General features: G+C 42.4%; 1 protein-coding gene across 2 annotated transcripts; it reads left to right on the forward strand.

Annotated features, from left to right (window-relative positions):
• Positions 1-2,898: 2,898 nt before the first annotated feature.
• LOC308284724 (high-affinity choline transporter 1-like) lies at positions 2,899-11,438 on the forward strand. 2 transcript variants are annotated; one of them, XM_080725448.1, is made up of 9 exons: positions 2,899-3,025; positions 5,727-5,907; positions 6,081-6,197; positions 7,016-7,171; positions 7,335-7,483; positions 8,380-8,523; positions 9,133-9,286; positions 9,557-9,774; positions 10,471-11,438. In XM_080725448.1, exons 2-9 carry the CDS (start codon positions 5,727-5,729, stop codon positions 11,029-11,031), a joined length of 1,680 nt encoding a protein of 559 aa, XP_080581574.1. In that variant the 5' UTR covers positions 2,899-3,025; the 3' UTR covers positions 11,032-11,438. The 2 variants fall into 2 exon arrangements, with proteins under 2 accessions (XP_080581574.1, XP_080581575.1); XM_080725449.1 differs by having other exon boundaries at positions 7,133-7,171.
• Positions 11,439-15,328: the final 3,890 nt, after the last annotated feature.

A 15,328-nucleotide genomic window follows, 5' to 3' on the forward strand; every position in this document is an offset into this window, starting at 1 on the left:
ACGCAACTGAAGGCGACGCACACGACAAAACAAGGGGATTGTATGTCCCCAGCGGCTGGGACACAAACTGTAACGAGCACACTATAAAGTAGCTAACTGTGTGTGTACGTTTTAGGAAGGAAGGAAAGGAAAGAAAGGTAGTTTTTAAGGAAAGAACGAGAGAAAGAAAGAAAGAAAGAAAGAAAGTCTATAAAGTAGAGTAAAAGTATAATATTTGCCCAAATATTAGGCCTATACTTTTACTCTAGGGCCTGAGATTTAGTGGACTAGAAGTAGGCTTAAAGTACTGAAAATTGGAAATACTCCAAGTAAAACTACCTCAAAATTGTATCTAAGTGCTAGGCCTACAGTAATTGAGTAAATGTAGGCCTATTAAACTTCATTAAACATTTCTGTGATCTGAGTGCCAAAGATGGAAATTACCAAAAGTTGATAAACCAAGTCATAAAAGATGAGCTCGTAGCCGTAGGAAGTAGGCCTATGTACAATGAAAAAAAAGTTAGTGTACCCACACAGCCCTGAGATGAGGTCAGGTGTAATCAGACAGAATAAAACTACCTGTATCATGGTTGGGCCTTCAACTTTAACTCAAGTGTCACACTGTCAGCTGTAAAATGGCACAGAGAGGAGTTCCAGAGGTGGAAGAGTGATGTTGTTCTAGACTAGGGAGCGTAAATTTATGTTCCCCAATCCCCAGGTTCTATGTTCCCTGCTTACAACCCTGCTTACGACAACCCTAACCTTGAATTCATTATAGCTTTTTTTACATCATAGGTTTTGCAATTTGTCACTACCATCTAGTGGTGAAGAAGAAACCTTGACATTTTGTCTGAGATTATTTTATTACATTTATAGTCTATATGTTTGTTTGTTTTTCCATGTTTTCATGTTTACACGGTAATGAGAACGTACTGCTTAATATTTTACTGTTCAATGACATGGGCCAAATTATTGTAGAACATCTTGCTCCACCATTAATTTAAGGCGTGCCACAATCCTGGTGTGAAATGGAATCGGTACACACGCCGCGCACGCAGATGTGCCCTTTTGTGGGGTTTGAACACCTGTCTCCTCAGTGCTCTCTGCACGGCCCAGGACCAGTGGTTCCCAAACGGTGTACCACAAAGCAAGCTGTGCCTGGGATACAAATATAATTTATTTAAATTTACATTATTAGTACTTTGTACACACTCAAATCCCAATACAGAAGACATTCTATATCCTATATATTCTTTTCCTCCACACAAAAGAAAATAGTACGCTGTTTTAGAAAATGTTTGAAAGTAGGCCTGACATATGTGTTCAAATGTTTATTTGGCATTTAGTATTGATTGATTAATTGATTGATTGTTTGAAGACTTTATTAGAAGTTTGCATAGCAAAAGGTACAGTTTCATGACGGTACAGTTCACTGGTACAAGGTCAACTAAAAGGAGATCCTAGAAAAGCACTTGGCTCTTATTTACACAGCAAACCATTGAAGTATCTCATATAACACCACTGGTTTTTCTTAACATGACTTTTTCTTTACCTTGCAGACAGAGAAAACCAGTCTGTCCTGATCACGTATGTGTTTGAATTGAGCAAACATGCATATTGTCAATTCTATGCCATGTTTTCATGGTCAATTCCACGTCATGTTTAATTGAATGACAGACGGATAGAACACAGTAGGCTACTATGCAGTAGATATAGACCTACCAGGGGGAAAAAAGAAGAAAAAAAAACAGTAGGTAAATACAAAGAAGGGTCAGGGGAGGGTAAGGCTGGGCTAGGTTTGTTTTTAGCAGTTGCGAACGGCTGCCGCCTGTAAGTGGTTTTTCAGGGCGATTTTAAAGGATGCTAGCTAGGGATCCACACTCCTTTAAAGGCCTTCGGTAAGGCGTTCCACATGTTGGTGGTATAGCAGAAGAACGAATTTGACCCTTTGATTGACTTGACTCTGCGTTGAACGTGATCTGTGGCGCTGCCTCTGGTGTTGTAATTGTGGACATCCTTAACGTTTTTAAAGTATTTTGACAGGTACATGGGTATAGTGGTGTAGTGTATCTCGTACACCAGGCCCATTGCAAGTTGCTGTACTCTGTCATCTACTCTGAGCCACCCCACTCTTAACTGGTGAGTAGGTGAGGTGAGTCTGATAGGGAAGGTTAAGCAGGACCCTAATTAGTTTGTTTTGGGCTGTTAGTTTTCAGGGCTTCTGGGGCGTCACAATACCATATGTGGACTCCGTAGTCAAAGAAGGGCTGAATTATTGCACCAGCTATGGTCTTCAGTGTGTTGAAATTGCCCATCTGGGCGATCCTCTGTTGGAAACGAGTTTGTTGGTTGATTTTATTTATTACCTTTGAAGTCATCTTTTCGCTGGAAAGATTAGCTTCAAGGATACATACATCCTAAGTAGGAGATTTAGTTTTTTCGTGTTATGACCTTGTCACCCACTTTGATTGTGAAGTTATCAACCTTTTTGAGGATGGATTCAGGTGAATTAAAAATTTGTTGCCGTTAAGCCATGTGCAGATCTTACTTAGTTCAGATCCTTTCAACCTGCAAGTGGTCCTTGCCCGAGACTAGAAGAGCCGAGTCATCCGCGAACAGGAACAGGTTGCAGTCGCAAGCAGATGCCATGTCGTTTACATATATTAGTAACAACAGAGGCCCAGTATGCTACCTTGAGGAACACCTTGGAGGTGAACGGCAGGGTACCGTTCACCTCCACCACCTGTTCCCTCCCCACCAGGTAAGATTGCATCCAACTCACTGCTGCCCTGTCAAGACCGATAGCTTTTAGTTTCTCAATCAGAATAGAGTGAATAAAAATAAATATTTACAGTGTACATAACAAAGTCCAGGAGACAACCTCAGGCACGCTCCCTACAGCGCATGCATGTGATTAATCAGTGATCAAACTGACTGTGAGATGTTTGTTTACCGGGACAGACGATACACTATTTTATCATTCTTTTTTGTATACCATTCATTTTTATTCCAGTGTGCGTGACGTGACGTGCGTCGTTGACCAGCAGTAAGTTGTGTTTCATGTTTATTATGTTTTTTACCGTAGCTTTTGCATTGTGTAACATTGTGTAATTGTTTCATGTACAGTACATGTAGTCTCGCATAGCCAGACAACTATTCCACAATCTCTGAATGCTATATAGAGTCTGGAACTACAGCTCCTGAACGGCGAGTAATGCGCGATGTGAGACGGAAACGGAAGTGAGGAGGAGGCTTCACTTCGGCTTTAACTGGTTACTCATCGTTCTTCTAACGTTATTCCAGACTGTATGACGGGAGCATTTGCAAATCGCAGTGTCAACAGTCTGGCCACGCGAGAATACAGTAGGCCTACATGATACCTCTGTCGACCGACACTATTTTATGATTAACAAGCGATGTCCAGAGCCGAGTAAGCACTTTCAGATTCTACACACTGTGAATGTGAAGGACAACCCTGCCAGCAGATAACTTGTATCTGGGCAGGCCAGCTGACAGCAGCTGTGTCTTCCTGAAAGTCATTAGGGTCCAGCTATTCTCTGAGGACCATATGCAGTCCTTGACGGCTCTGAACGCACTGAGCTCTTATCTAGTAACATGGGATATACCCCACCACATGGTGCACCATAATGAGAAGAATCCCATCGTCTTCAACTGCTCCTATGAACCCAGTGTGGAAAGCGAACATCTTAAAAGTGCCTAAGCCGGGTATACTCGGGCAAAATAAAAGGCTGCATGGATTTAGCTGAATAAACAAACCTGGGTTTCACCTGGCCAAATGACCCTCCCTGGATAACATTGTGTGACAAAGTGGTATAGTTTAAATTAATTGTTGACTTTTATAAAGGCACTGCTCCATGAGTGTCTTTTCTGCTGAAAAAGAAAAAAACAAAGTGATGAGGCACCAGCTAAACACACCTAACTCATTGTCTGTCAGTTGGTCACCCATCTGGCTAGCCATCGTCACGAAAAGGGACCGCCCAGCCATCATTGACTCTTAATTGTCTCGAGAGATTGGTTGGTCACTCACTGAGTTGCAGACAGTGTGTAATCTATCTATCTATCTATCTATCTATACTTACAAAGTGGCTAAAGACGCGCCCAAACTCCACACCCACTCCGCATTCACCTCAATGCAACAATGTTTGAAGCCTAAGCCAGCCTAAGCCATGATTTGCCCCCCGTCGCCATGGTGACCATTGTCCATTGGCTCATATTCCCAGCTATGGGTCCGGTGGATCCAATTTCAACAGAGGGGGGCGTCGCCAGACACGCGTGTGCGCGCGCGCACACACACACACACACACACACACACACACACACACACACACACACACACACACACACACACACACACACACACACACACGCACACACTCACACATGCACACCAGGGATGTAGTGGGGGGGGGGGAACGCGGGGGTACGGAGTGCCCACACTTCTCTCAAGTCAAGTCAGTTGATATTATATTTTCAGGTCGTTCTGACCCAGCAATTGGTTGAAATAGGCTCGCCAGCCATGCTGAAATGAGCATGACTAACAGCAGATGGTAATATAAGATTTGAAAATGGATTAATTAATTGGTAATATCAGTTGTGGAGCTATTTTGCATGGGAAGTTTGGCTGATGATCCGGTCATCAAATTATTGGTTGAGAACCACTGGTCTAAGGCTATTTCTGCCGCCGCGCAGACCCGTTTTAAGCCAGCGAAAACGTTATGTGCACGCGCACGGACGCACGTGCATGTGCGTGCACGCGCGGGGAGTGCCCACACTTCCAAATTTAGCACTACAACACTGACGCACACACGCACACACTCACACACACACACACACACAGCCCAGAGTAGCGGGGGCGTCGCCAGATGCACACACACACACACACACACACACACACACACACACACACACACACACACACACACACACACACACACACACACACACACACAATAGGCCTAATAGTATATAGGCTATTTTCTATCATACTCGATATGATGGCAGTACATAAGGAAGACATCTGGACGGAACATGCTGCAACAAATAGTTCCGCATTTTGAATGCCTTGGATCAGTTGTGAGCACGCGCAGCAAACACTAGAAATAAGCGGCCACGCCAGCGGCCGCGAACTTCTAGTAGTCTACAAGTGGATCCTTTAGCAAATTAATGTCAGTTAGTCAGTTTGTGTACATTTTAATCAAACTTTACTTTTCATAGTCTACATCAGACAGATTTATTTAAGAATGGAGCTATTAGCCAAAAACCACAAGGAGAAGGTCCTGTTTTGATTGTGCCAATTACTCTCTGGCTGTATAATTCTGCATCCTATATCGTTGTTGTGATTTCAAAAGGCTAGTGAAAATAGCCAATCTATAAGCACACAATGCCTCGCACTGCAAGGCGTTGTGTACTTGTAGATCTGCTATTTTCACTAGTCTTGTATAATGAAGCAGGGCTTCACTTTACGAAAAAACATACACATTTGAAACTTGGAGATACGAGGTCTCTGCCCGACAGTGACGATATTCAAGAACAGGTTTATTTTAAAAGGGGCACCACCGTTATACTTAGGCTTATAATACACTTGTGCGTCAGTTGGTCACTGTGTTGCAGTGTCTATAAGTGGATCCTTGAGCAAATGAATGTCAGTCACAGTCAGTCAGTGTACATATTAATCCATCTTAACATTACTTTAGTCTACAATCGGACACGTCTGTTTTTTTTTTCAGATGGCCATCAACATACCGGGAGTGGTTGCCATGGTGATATTCTACCTGCTGGTTCTAGGGACAGGTATCTGGGCCTCGCTCAAGTCCAGGAAGGAGGAGAAGAGAGGCGTTAACCGCACAGAGAACATCCTCCTGGCCAACAGAGACCTCAGTCTCCTAGTGGGGATATTCACCATGACTGGTAGGTTTGGGTGATGATGTGACTTTAAATCAATATCAGGATTATTTTGTTATGACTATCTTGAATGAGAGAAAATACATGTGGGGACATGTCAGACCAGCAACCTTTCAATCATGCTTTTATTGCTTAATCACTGTTATCAATATGTCAACTTGTTTATTCATCCCCTATAGCCACATTGCTTGGAGGAGGTTTCATTGTTGGAATGACAGAGTTAGTTTATACCCCAAACCAGGGCCTGGTCTGGGCTATCGTCATCCCTGTTGGCCATTCAGCGTCCTTCATAATCGGTAAGACTACATCATTATATTTTTCATGTGACAAAATATAACCATTCCTGCAGTGGTCCTATAACAACCAGAGTCAAGGTCACGGTCAAGGTAAACTTTATTGTCGACAAGGGAAATTTGGCTTGGACTTTCACCCCTGCTGCAGCCACACACAAAACATCATTGACAACATTGAAGACATAATAGAAATACATAACAGGGGTACACAACATTACACATGTGCACAAATAGTGGTTAATCTAATCTCTCACAGAGAATGCTGTTTCAGAGCCTCATTCAACATTTTAGTTGATGCCGATACAATTTTTTTTTTAAACCTGATATAATTCCACTTTGGTTCGCTGTACCTTCTACCAGAGGGCAGAAGTACAAACTCTTCATGTAAAACATGGGTAACATACTGACTATTTTTGTTAGTGTAGCCTGCTCATAAATCGATTGCAGAGAGGGGCGTTGTCTGAGAGAGTTCGCTACATCTATCTGACTCTATCTATCTGTCATGATCTGGGCCACATGGTGGCCCTTCCAGGGCCTCCCCTCCTGTGAGTACCTGATTGACAATCTGAGCTATGTGTTGGCCTAATGACTGTCTAGTTGGTCAGAGATATAATCCTGTCTGGTACTACTCTCTATTTTGGTTCATTGTTTGAGTCAGGTGCCTTCTGTCCTAGTCTCTGTGCTTACTGCTGTGAGGTTAAGTAAAGCCTTCGTTCAACTGTCCTCCGTGGTTTCCTGCCTCTACTTTGAGTTGAGTTCTGCATTTGGGTCCAAACACATCTGCGTTCCTGACACTATCTCTATTGTGTTCTGATGCTAAGGTGGCCTGTTCTTTGCCCAGCCAATGAGGGAAAGAAAATATGTGACCATGATGGACCCATTTCAGATCAAGTATGGAAAAGTATTGAGTGTGTTTCTGTCCCTGGCCTCGCTTGTAGCAGAGGTCATCTGGGTGACTGGGACCTTGATTGGCTTAGGTACGGTGTGCACGCAGACACAAACAAAATGTATGTTCTTGCGTTATAATGCATACAGTAAGTTGACCTTAAAGGTCACAAGACATACAATTGGATGCTGTATTTTTCAGTGACCTAGAATGCATGTCCGTCCGTCCGTCTGTGTACATGTGTGATACTGTAGGTGCAACCATGAGCGTGATCCTGGATGTGCCATACACTATGAGTATCTGGATCTCCGCTGCGGTGGCCATTCTCTACACCCTACTCGGAGGTCTATACTCTGTGGCCTACACTGATGTCATCCAGCTCACTCTCATCTTCATCAGCCTGGTAGCCACACTATTTGCAAATGATGTGCAGTGCTGACGTCACCAGTAAAAAATGAAACATTTTCCCACTATACCAAGACATCAGAGATACATATACTTCCCACAGATTACACACACCCAAAGTGAATTTGAAAACATGACCAACTACAAATACCCATACAGTACCTACGGGGACTGCCCATAAGTCTGAAATGTCATTAGTCCTACATCTCATTTGTCCGAATTTAGTTAGGGTTAGGTTTTAGGGTTAGGTTTAGGCATAGTTTTACTGGGGTTAGGGTTAGGGTTTGGGTTAGGTTTAGGCATAGTTTTACTGAGGTTACCTACTGGGAGAAATACAACATTGTGCGAAAACAGTTGCAAGATTTGTAAACTATTGCGACAAAAGAAGACTAGAGAATGGAATACAACCACTGCTACCTTTAAACACATTTTAAGGCTTTTTGTATACTATTTAAATCATATTGAGAAAAAATTAATGCTGCCATGTTCCAAAAGCTTTATAAGCTTTATGCTGGTCATCAAATGTAACAAATGTACCAATTCATATTTTTCCATTACTACTGTGACTATAAAATGGACAAAATGTAACTTATACTGTATATTATATGAATATATTTACATTTATAATTATAATTTAGGCATTTAGCAGATACTTTCAATCCAAAGCAATCTACAGTAAGCAAGCACAACACAAGGTAATACATCAAATGCAAAGATATAGTAATCTAGGTAATCAAAGAACCTGTCATCAGTGTTAGTGTAACAATAGAATATCCTACCGATAATCTCCATATCTGTACAGTATATGCTGTAGCAGCTAATATGTTATTCGCCAATCCTCAATATGAAGCTCAAACATACTGTAGTGTTGTAAAACGTACCATGTTTCCACAGTGGCTGTGTGCCCCCTTTGCTCTGATGAATCCCTCCTCTTCTGACATCACAAAGACATCCTTCAACCACACCGTTCGTGCCCCCTGGGTCGGGACAGTGGAGGCAGACAGAGCGGGGAGGTGGATCGACAACTTTCTACTTTTTGTAAGCTCATGGTTTTGCTGCCCTTCTTTTTATATACAGTACGGTTCTAACCTTATCACTAGACTCACAAGAGGAATAGGATTGTATCTAGGTTACTGGTCCAAATCCTCCAGTTCAGTTGGATAAGGATAAGGAAAGTGAATTAAGTACAGTAAGTCTCTTGCGTCCCTTATCAACTACTGTTGAGCAATGCATCTGTCCAGAGCGACTCAGTGGCAGTAGAACAGTAGAGGATAGTGCTTGTATAGACTAGAGGGTATGCATCATATGCCACTGAATGGCAAAACTGAGTGGGCAACTGAGTGGCAAAACATAAAGCAGCATAACGCATTGGAGTTGGGAAGCGCGCCTCCTCACTCCTATGACTCCTCAAACTCCTAGTAACTGTTTTTTTTTCCACTCCGTCCCCGCATCGGTATGATGAGTTACGTGCATATACTCTCTATTGGCACATTTAACTCCTTCAAAGAATGCATTAATTTCCATTTTCCAGAATATCATAAATTGTAAGATATTGTGGCCCTTCGATAATTTGAAACATTGATATGCTGTGTTAATATGATGCAATACCACCACCACCTACTTACTGTGGTTTCCTTCCTTTCCAAGGCTTTGGGGAACCTGGGTTATCAAAACTTCCACCAAAGGACCCTGTCTGCCTCTTCCAAGGCAAACGCCAGGATCATGTGTCTTTCCGCAGCCGGTATCATTCTCATATTTGCGATCCCTCCTATACTGATGGGGGCGGTGGCTGCATCAACAGGTATCGAATGCTTGTTGAGATATTGAAAAAAATACTGCTAAAATGTCAGACCAATGCAAACAGATAGGCAGGTTTATAGCTATATACTGTATTTCAAAAATATATATTTGAGTTAGAGTCAAGTGTTGTCAGATGATGTTGCACTGTATTCTGTGCACTTGTAAATACACCAAGGGAAATAATTGAATTAGACTTACCCATACCCATCCGATTAAGACCTTTCTTAAAGGCAGGTGTAACTCTCTGAACCTCTCCCTGTGTGTTCGTCAGACTGGAACCTGACCTCATATGGTTCTCCATCCCCGTTTGAGCGTGGGCAGGCGGGTCTGGTCATGCCTGTCATCCTTCTGCATCTCACCCCACCTTTCGTTGCCTTCATTGGAATCGGAGCGGTGGCTGCTGCAGTGATGTCCTCCGTGGACTCCTCCATGCTGTCGGCAGCCTCCATCTTCACCTCCAATATCTACAAGGCCATCTTGAGGCCCCAGGTGAGAAGAACCGGATGCATTTTAAGGTGCACTTATGCCCCTCAAAGTCAAAGAGAGGCACAGACATACATTTTTTTGTATAATATATATTTGTTTATTGAGGTTCTGTTAGCTTACATTGATACAATTACAATGTATGTCGAACCGCCACATTTTTGGCAGCATAGCTACATTACAAAGCACACAAAGACAATAGCAAGTACCACACTAAACAGACAAACAGTAAAATGAAAATAAATAAAATAGATAAAAGACGACAAGCACACCACTGGTTTGACATGATTGCATATTACAGGTCACCAAGTCTTTTTCCTTGAACTGTTCAATAAGGTACACTGAAGCTCAGCCTAGAGGGGTCCACTGGATTCAAGACTGGTTGCCATTCCCTTGTGAACCCTTCCATGTTATCACTGAGAATATAAGTCAGTTTTTCCAGCGGTATCACGCCCATTACCTCTCTATACCAATCGTCCAGTGTAGGAGTGTCCTCGTGTATCCAAAGCTTGAGAATAGGCACAGACACCTTTAACCATACATACCGGTATGTACAAGCAACATACAAATGGAAAATGGTACAAAATGACTAAATGAGATCCACCAGTCTCTCTCTCCAGACTTTTGTTCCTGACCATTAGGTATATTTGTTGACACCTCATGAATATCTCCAGCCTCATTTGATTCACTTCTCACCTGTAGGCCTCACAGAGGGAGTTCCAGTGGGTGGTCCGTGTCTCTGTGGTGGTGGTGGGTGTAGCTGGCACTTCCCTCACAGTGCTGAACAACAGCATCATGGTGTTCTGGTTCCTGGGCTCAGAGGTGAGCTACATCGTTGTGCTCCCTCAACTGGTCGCTGTCCTTTTCTTCAGCGTCTCCAATGGTTACGGGGCTATCATGGGCTGCCTGGTCGGGTTGCTGCTGAGAGTGCTGTGCGGAGAACCCCTGCTGTGGCTTCCCACCGTGCTCTGCCTCCCAGCGTGCATCGTAGAGGACGGTGTTCATGTCCAGGTTGCCCCCATCAAGACCATCTGCATGTTCTCTGCCCTGGCCAGCATCTTGTTGTTCTCATACCTGGCTTCACTGCTCTTCAAAAAAGGCGCAATTCCTGAGAAGTGGGACGTGTTCAAAGTGAAAGCCTCTCGGCCGCCGCAGACACAATCACCCACAGCCGATGGCGCCAAAGAAGAAGAAGAGACCTTGCAATTCCAAAATGAGAAAGGCCCTGATACTCCTGTGACAATGAAGGACACAGAGTGTTGAACATCAGAGAAGCTGCTCATTACCACAGAGTCTGGGGAATCGAATCCACCATCCTCTATACCAAACTCTATACAAACACAACTGGTCCGTGTTCGTGGAGGGAGTAAAGCCAGGCAAAGAGGGTGATAATTGTTACTGTACTTAATATACGGGCTGGGGCGGCACCTGTTGGCGGTGTGTGGGGTCCACATGGCGGCCTGCCCAAACTCTAGATGTAAGGGCTAAACTCTAGTGGTTTAAATTAGCAATAGCTGTTTGTTTTTATCTTGAAATTGTGTCAATTATTATATAATATATTCATTTTGTTTAATATGCCTTTTAATGGCTTACAGCTTGTTAAATATACAAATGTGCCATGCCATACATGTATCCCTGTTGAATTACAAGATTAAATAATACAAATATTATCAGGTATTTATGTTTCTATTTTGATAATGCAGTGGTGTATCACTGTTTTCCATGCATACTGTATCAGCTCCAGTGAACTCAGGTTTGAAAACGAAGCAGAAGTGACATCTAGTGGTCGATTCCTACACTCATAATGCATTTACTTATCAACCTTTTCAGGCCGCCCCCCAAAATAATATTTTAACTGGGGACCCCCCACCCTGACGAGCACTAAGGGTTGATGCATTATATTTTGTATAAGATGGTTCTATTGTGCAATTCTTTTTACAATTTCTGCCTCTTATATTTGGCAATTTGACCAATGTTTAATTTGTCATTTTAGAGGTATTACAAAGTCCTTAAATTGTCACTGTGCAGATACCCTCGATACACTATACAAAGAAATGAATGCATTTGATTAGATTTCTGTGCATGTTACAATTTCACAATATCTCAGTTTAAAGATTTTGTTCTGGGCATGAAGGGGTTAATGTTTAAAAATACATAAATATTAAATCTAATGCACTGTACATATTCACTTTCATGGATAAACACTGTAGAAAGCAGTGCATTTATGCAAAGCTTTGTGCATTTAGATCAAATATCTTTGCATGAAATGCCATAAAACTATATTTTTGGTGGATTTTTAGTGGTTTTGGCATTAAGGGGTTAATAACATAAAATGATCAGGGGATAACACTGGGCACCCTCTTGAATCCTTAAGAGGTCACCCTAAGCTACAAAAATCTGTAAAAAAAAAGAAATTTACAGACGAAACCACATTCAGCCAAAAATCACCCTTTTTTCCCCGGACAACTACTCTTATCTCTGCCACCGTTGGCCCTATCCATGCCAAACCCCTGATTTCTCACATGGCCTTCTTCTAGCGCCACCATCAGGCCGATTTTTGCAAAATACATTTTTGGACTCTGCTCCTACAGATTTTGGCCTAACATCACGCAAAGCGGTACACAGTATATCTCTAAAGTCATGTCATCAATATGGATCTGTCCAATTTCCCATATTCCCTCCTGATTGGCTACGATTGCCTTCTAAAGTTGTGGTGCACCATAATGAGAAGAATCCCATCATCTTCAACTGCTCCCATGAACCCAGTGTGGAAAGCGAACATCTTAAAAGTGCCTAACCCGGGTAATAGGCTACTCGGGCAAAATAAAAGGCTGCATGGATTTAGCTGAATAAACAAACCTGGGTTTCACCTGGCCAAATGACCCTCCCTGGATAACATTGCCTAAGCTTCAAAGGCCCCCTGTCATGTTTTATGGTCTAGAACGACGAAGGAGTGGGGATAACCCACTATAAACTATTGAACATGCTTGTTGTTGCAACTCTGAGATGAAAAAAAGGGTGTAGGTGCGATTCTCGGACAATGCAACTGAGTTTATGATTGATCGGTGGGAAAGCGACACCCGCCCTTTTCACCAAAAAAGCCCTTTCCATATTAGCTGAGATCTCCGGACAATCAGCGCTTCACCCACCGACCGGACTAGTCGCGTGCCTCCAGGCTCCAGGCGCTGAGCTGACCTCAATTATTATATAATATATTCATTGTGGGCTCGCCTGAAAGGCGAGCACACTTTAGATATTGTCATTGTGGGCTCGCTGAAGGCGATACCCCAGTTTATGTTTCTTATTATAACTTTCTAACTTCCAAGGGTCCGACCAGGGGCGTCATTTGGGCCTCCAGGGTGTTGCCTTGGCAACACCCTAGCATTTCTGAGTATTTAGGGGAAAAAAGTAAGTCTCTAGCTCATTCCTGTCAAGAGTTATGATTTTTTAAAGAATTAACCAACTGCTCACTGGAGTCTACAGTAGGTTTCACACAGAGATCAGCTGGCGACAATTGAGTTGATTGATTGGAATGTTAAGTGATCAGCTCTCAATCGCTCTCTCTCTCTCTTGTCTCTCTCTCTGGTTGTCTGGCTATGAATATACCTGTACATAACTGCAATATCCGAACTGTACATAAGATTACACATATTAGGCTTGAAAATTAATGATGTTAAGAAAATAACTTATTTTTTCAACATTTTGAAAAATAATAATTAAAAAGGGGTTTAAAATGTATTAAAGTATTATTATTCACTGATATTCCCTTATTGTTATTAAAATAATTATTGTCCTGCATCAAACAAAATGTTTTGTAGCCATTTAGAAATTATAGCAGAGATTATCAAATGGTTTATTCTTATTGGCACTTCTTAAACAAATATCTCTCGTAGCCTACCAAATATCTTGCTGCAACTGTCATACTTGTTAGACTGTTGTGTGGGGAAAAAACACCCGAAACTGAAATAATAAAAAAAAACACCCAAAACCGGATAAACCCGACATTTTTCACACAAGTGGACAAACTCCATTCCTTGCAACACCCTAGATATTGGTCAAATTACGCCTCTGGGTCCGACCACTTTCTTCGTCCGCTTTCAACTCACTCACACTTTGTGCTAGAAACTTTGTCCTGACGATTGAACTTAACTGTAAATGGAATTGCGTTTATCTGTCTGAAACAACAGAGAGCCACAAAACGCTCTGTCTCATTTTTGAAAGAGACTCATTGACATTATCCGCACATTACACCCTTTTATAAACTACACCCATTTTGTTTACAGCAGCGATTTTTTTTCTTTCCATTTTTGGTTTTTGTTTCTTTTTCCTTTACCAGTCCAAGGTGAGCTGAATCTATGCAAATGCATTGTAATGAAGTTGCAGTATAGAATTGTCTGCAAAAGCCTCCTAGCGGACCTGTCCTAAACATGGTCCATACAAAATGGTACTAAATGTGATATTGACTGCCTATGACAAGTTTGACGAGTTATATAAGTGTGTCCGTGCTTTTCTTTTTCTTTTTTTTATAATTCTATCTACTAGGCATGATCGTGATCGCGAAATTGCATGTTTGACCCCCATACCAACCGCATCTTTCAAACATCCCTCATCAAAAAACACTATACTGAATCACTACTCATCGCTACTACTAAATGTCTACACATAAACTACCATTTCATTACTTGATTACTATTGCAATGTGTAGTGATTTATGTAGTGATTCCAGTAGTAGGCCTAATGAGTTTCACCCACTGATCACTACTGATAATTACTACATAATGCCTATTCAAATCACTGCACTGTACTTAATTACTTCAGCCTCACTATTGGCTTCTGGGAAAGTACTACAGGTATATAATCACTACCCAATTCTTTCACATTTATTATTGAATTACTACACAATGACTCCATGAGAGCTGGTAAAAGTCCTGGCTGTTAGCAGCAGCTTCCCACAAACCGGTTTAAACTGGTTCCAAGGTTGAACAAGTAGTGTTTCTGTAGTGTTGTTACTACATATTCACTATATGTTTTGGGTCAAACACAGGTGTTTCAATTGATCTTGCCTTATAGGATATGTTGCAAAGTAGTTGACTTTTATGAAGGCACTGCTCCATGAGTGTATTTTCAGCTAAACACACCTAAGTCATTGTTTGTCAGTTGGTCACACACTGAGTTGCAGACAGAGTGTAATCTAAAGTGGCTAAAGACACGCCCACAAGCCCAAACTCCACACCCACTCTGCATTCACCAAAATGCAAAAAGGACAACAATGTTTGAAACCTAAACCAGCCTAAGCCATGATTCGCCCCCCGCCGCCATGGTGACCACTGTCCATTGGCTCATATTCCCAGCAATGGGACCGGTGGATCCAATTTCAACAGAGGGGGGCGTCGCCAGACACGCGCGCACGCACGCACACACACACACACACACACACGCACGCACACGCGCACGCACACAGAGAGAGCCCAGAGTGGAGGTTACATTCAGGTCAGCAGCACTGCCACTCTAAGGTGTCATTAAGGTTAGCTTCAGTCAACACACACACACACACACACAC

Source organism: Nannobrachium achirus, assembly GCF_963921795.1.
Source record: "Nannobrachium achirus genome assembly, chromosome: 5".
NCBI classification, from domain to species: domain Eukaryota; kingdom Metazoa; phylum Chordata; class Actinopteri; order Myctophiformes; family Myctophidae; genus Nannobrachium; species Nannobrachium achirus.

Excerpts from the sequence above, each read along its gene's own strand:
- LOC308284724 (XM_080725448.1), top strand. The coding sequence starts at position 5,727 with ATGGCCATCAACATACCGGGAGTGGTTGCCATGGTGATATTCTACCTG. Across the intron at positions 5,908-6,080 it reads GGGGATATTCACCATGACTG|CCACATTGCTTGGAGGAGGT; the intron begins GTAGGTTTGGGT and ends CATCCCCTATAG. Across the intron at positions 9,775-10,470 it reads AGGCCATCTTGAGGCCCCAG|GCCTCACAGAGGGAGTTCCA; the intron begins GTGAGAAGAACC and ends TCTCACCTGTAG.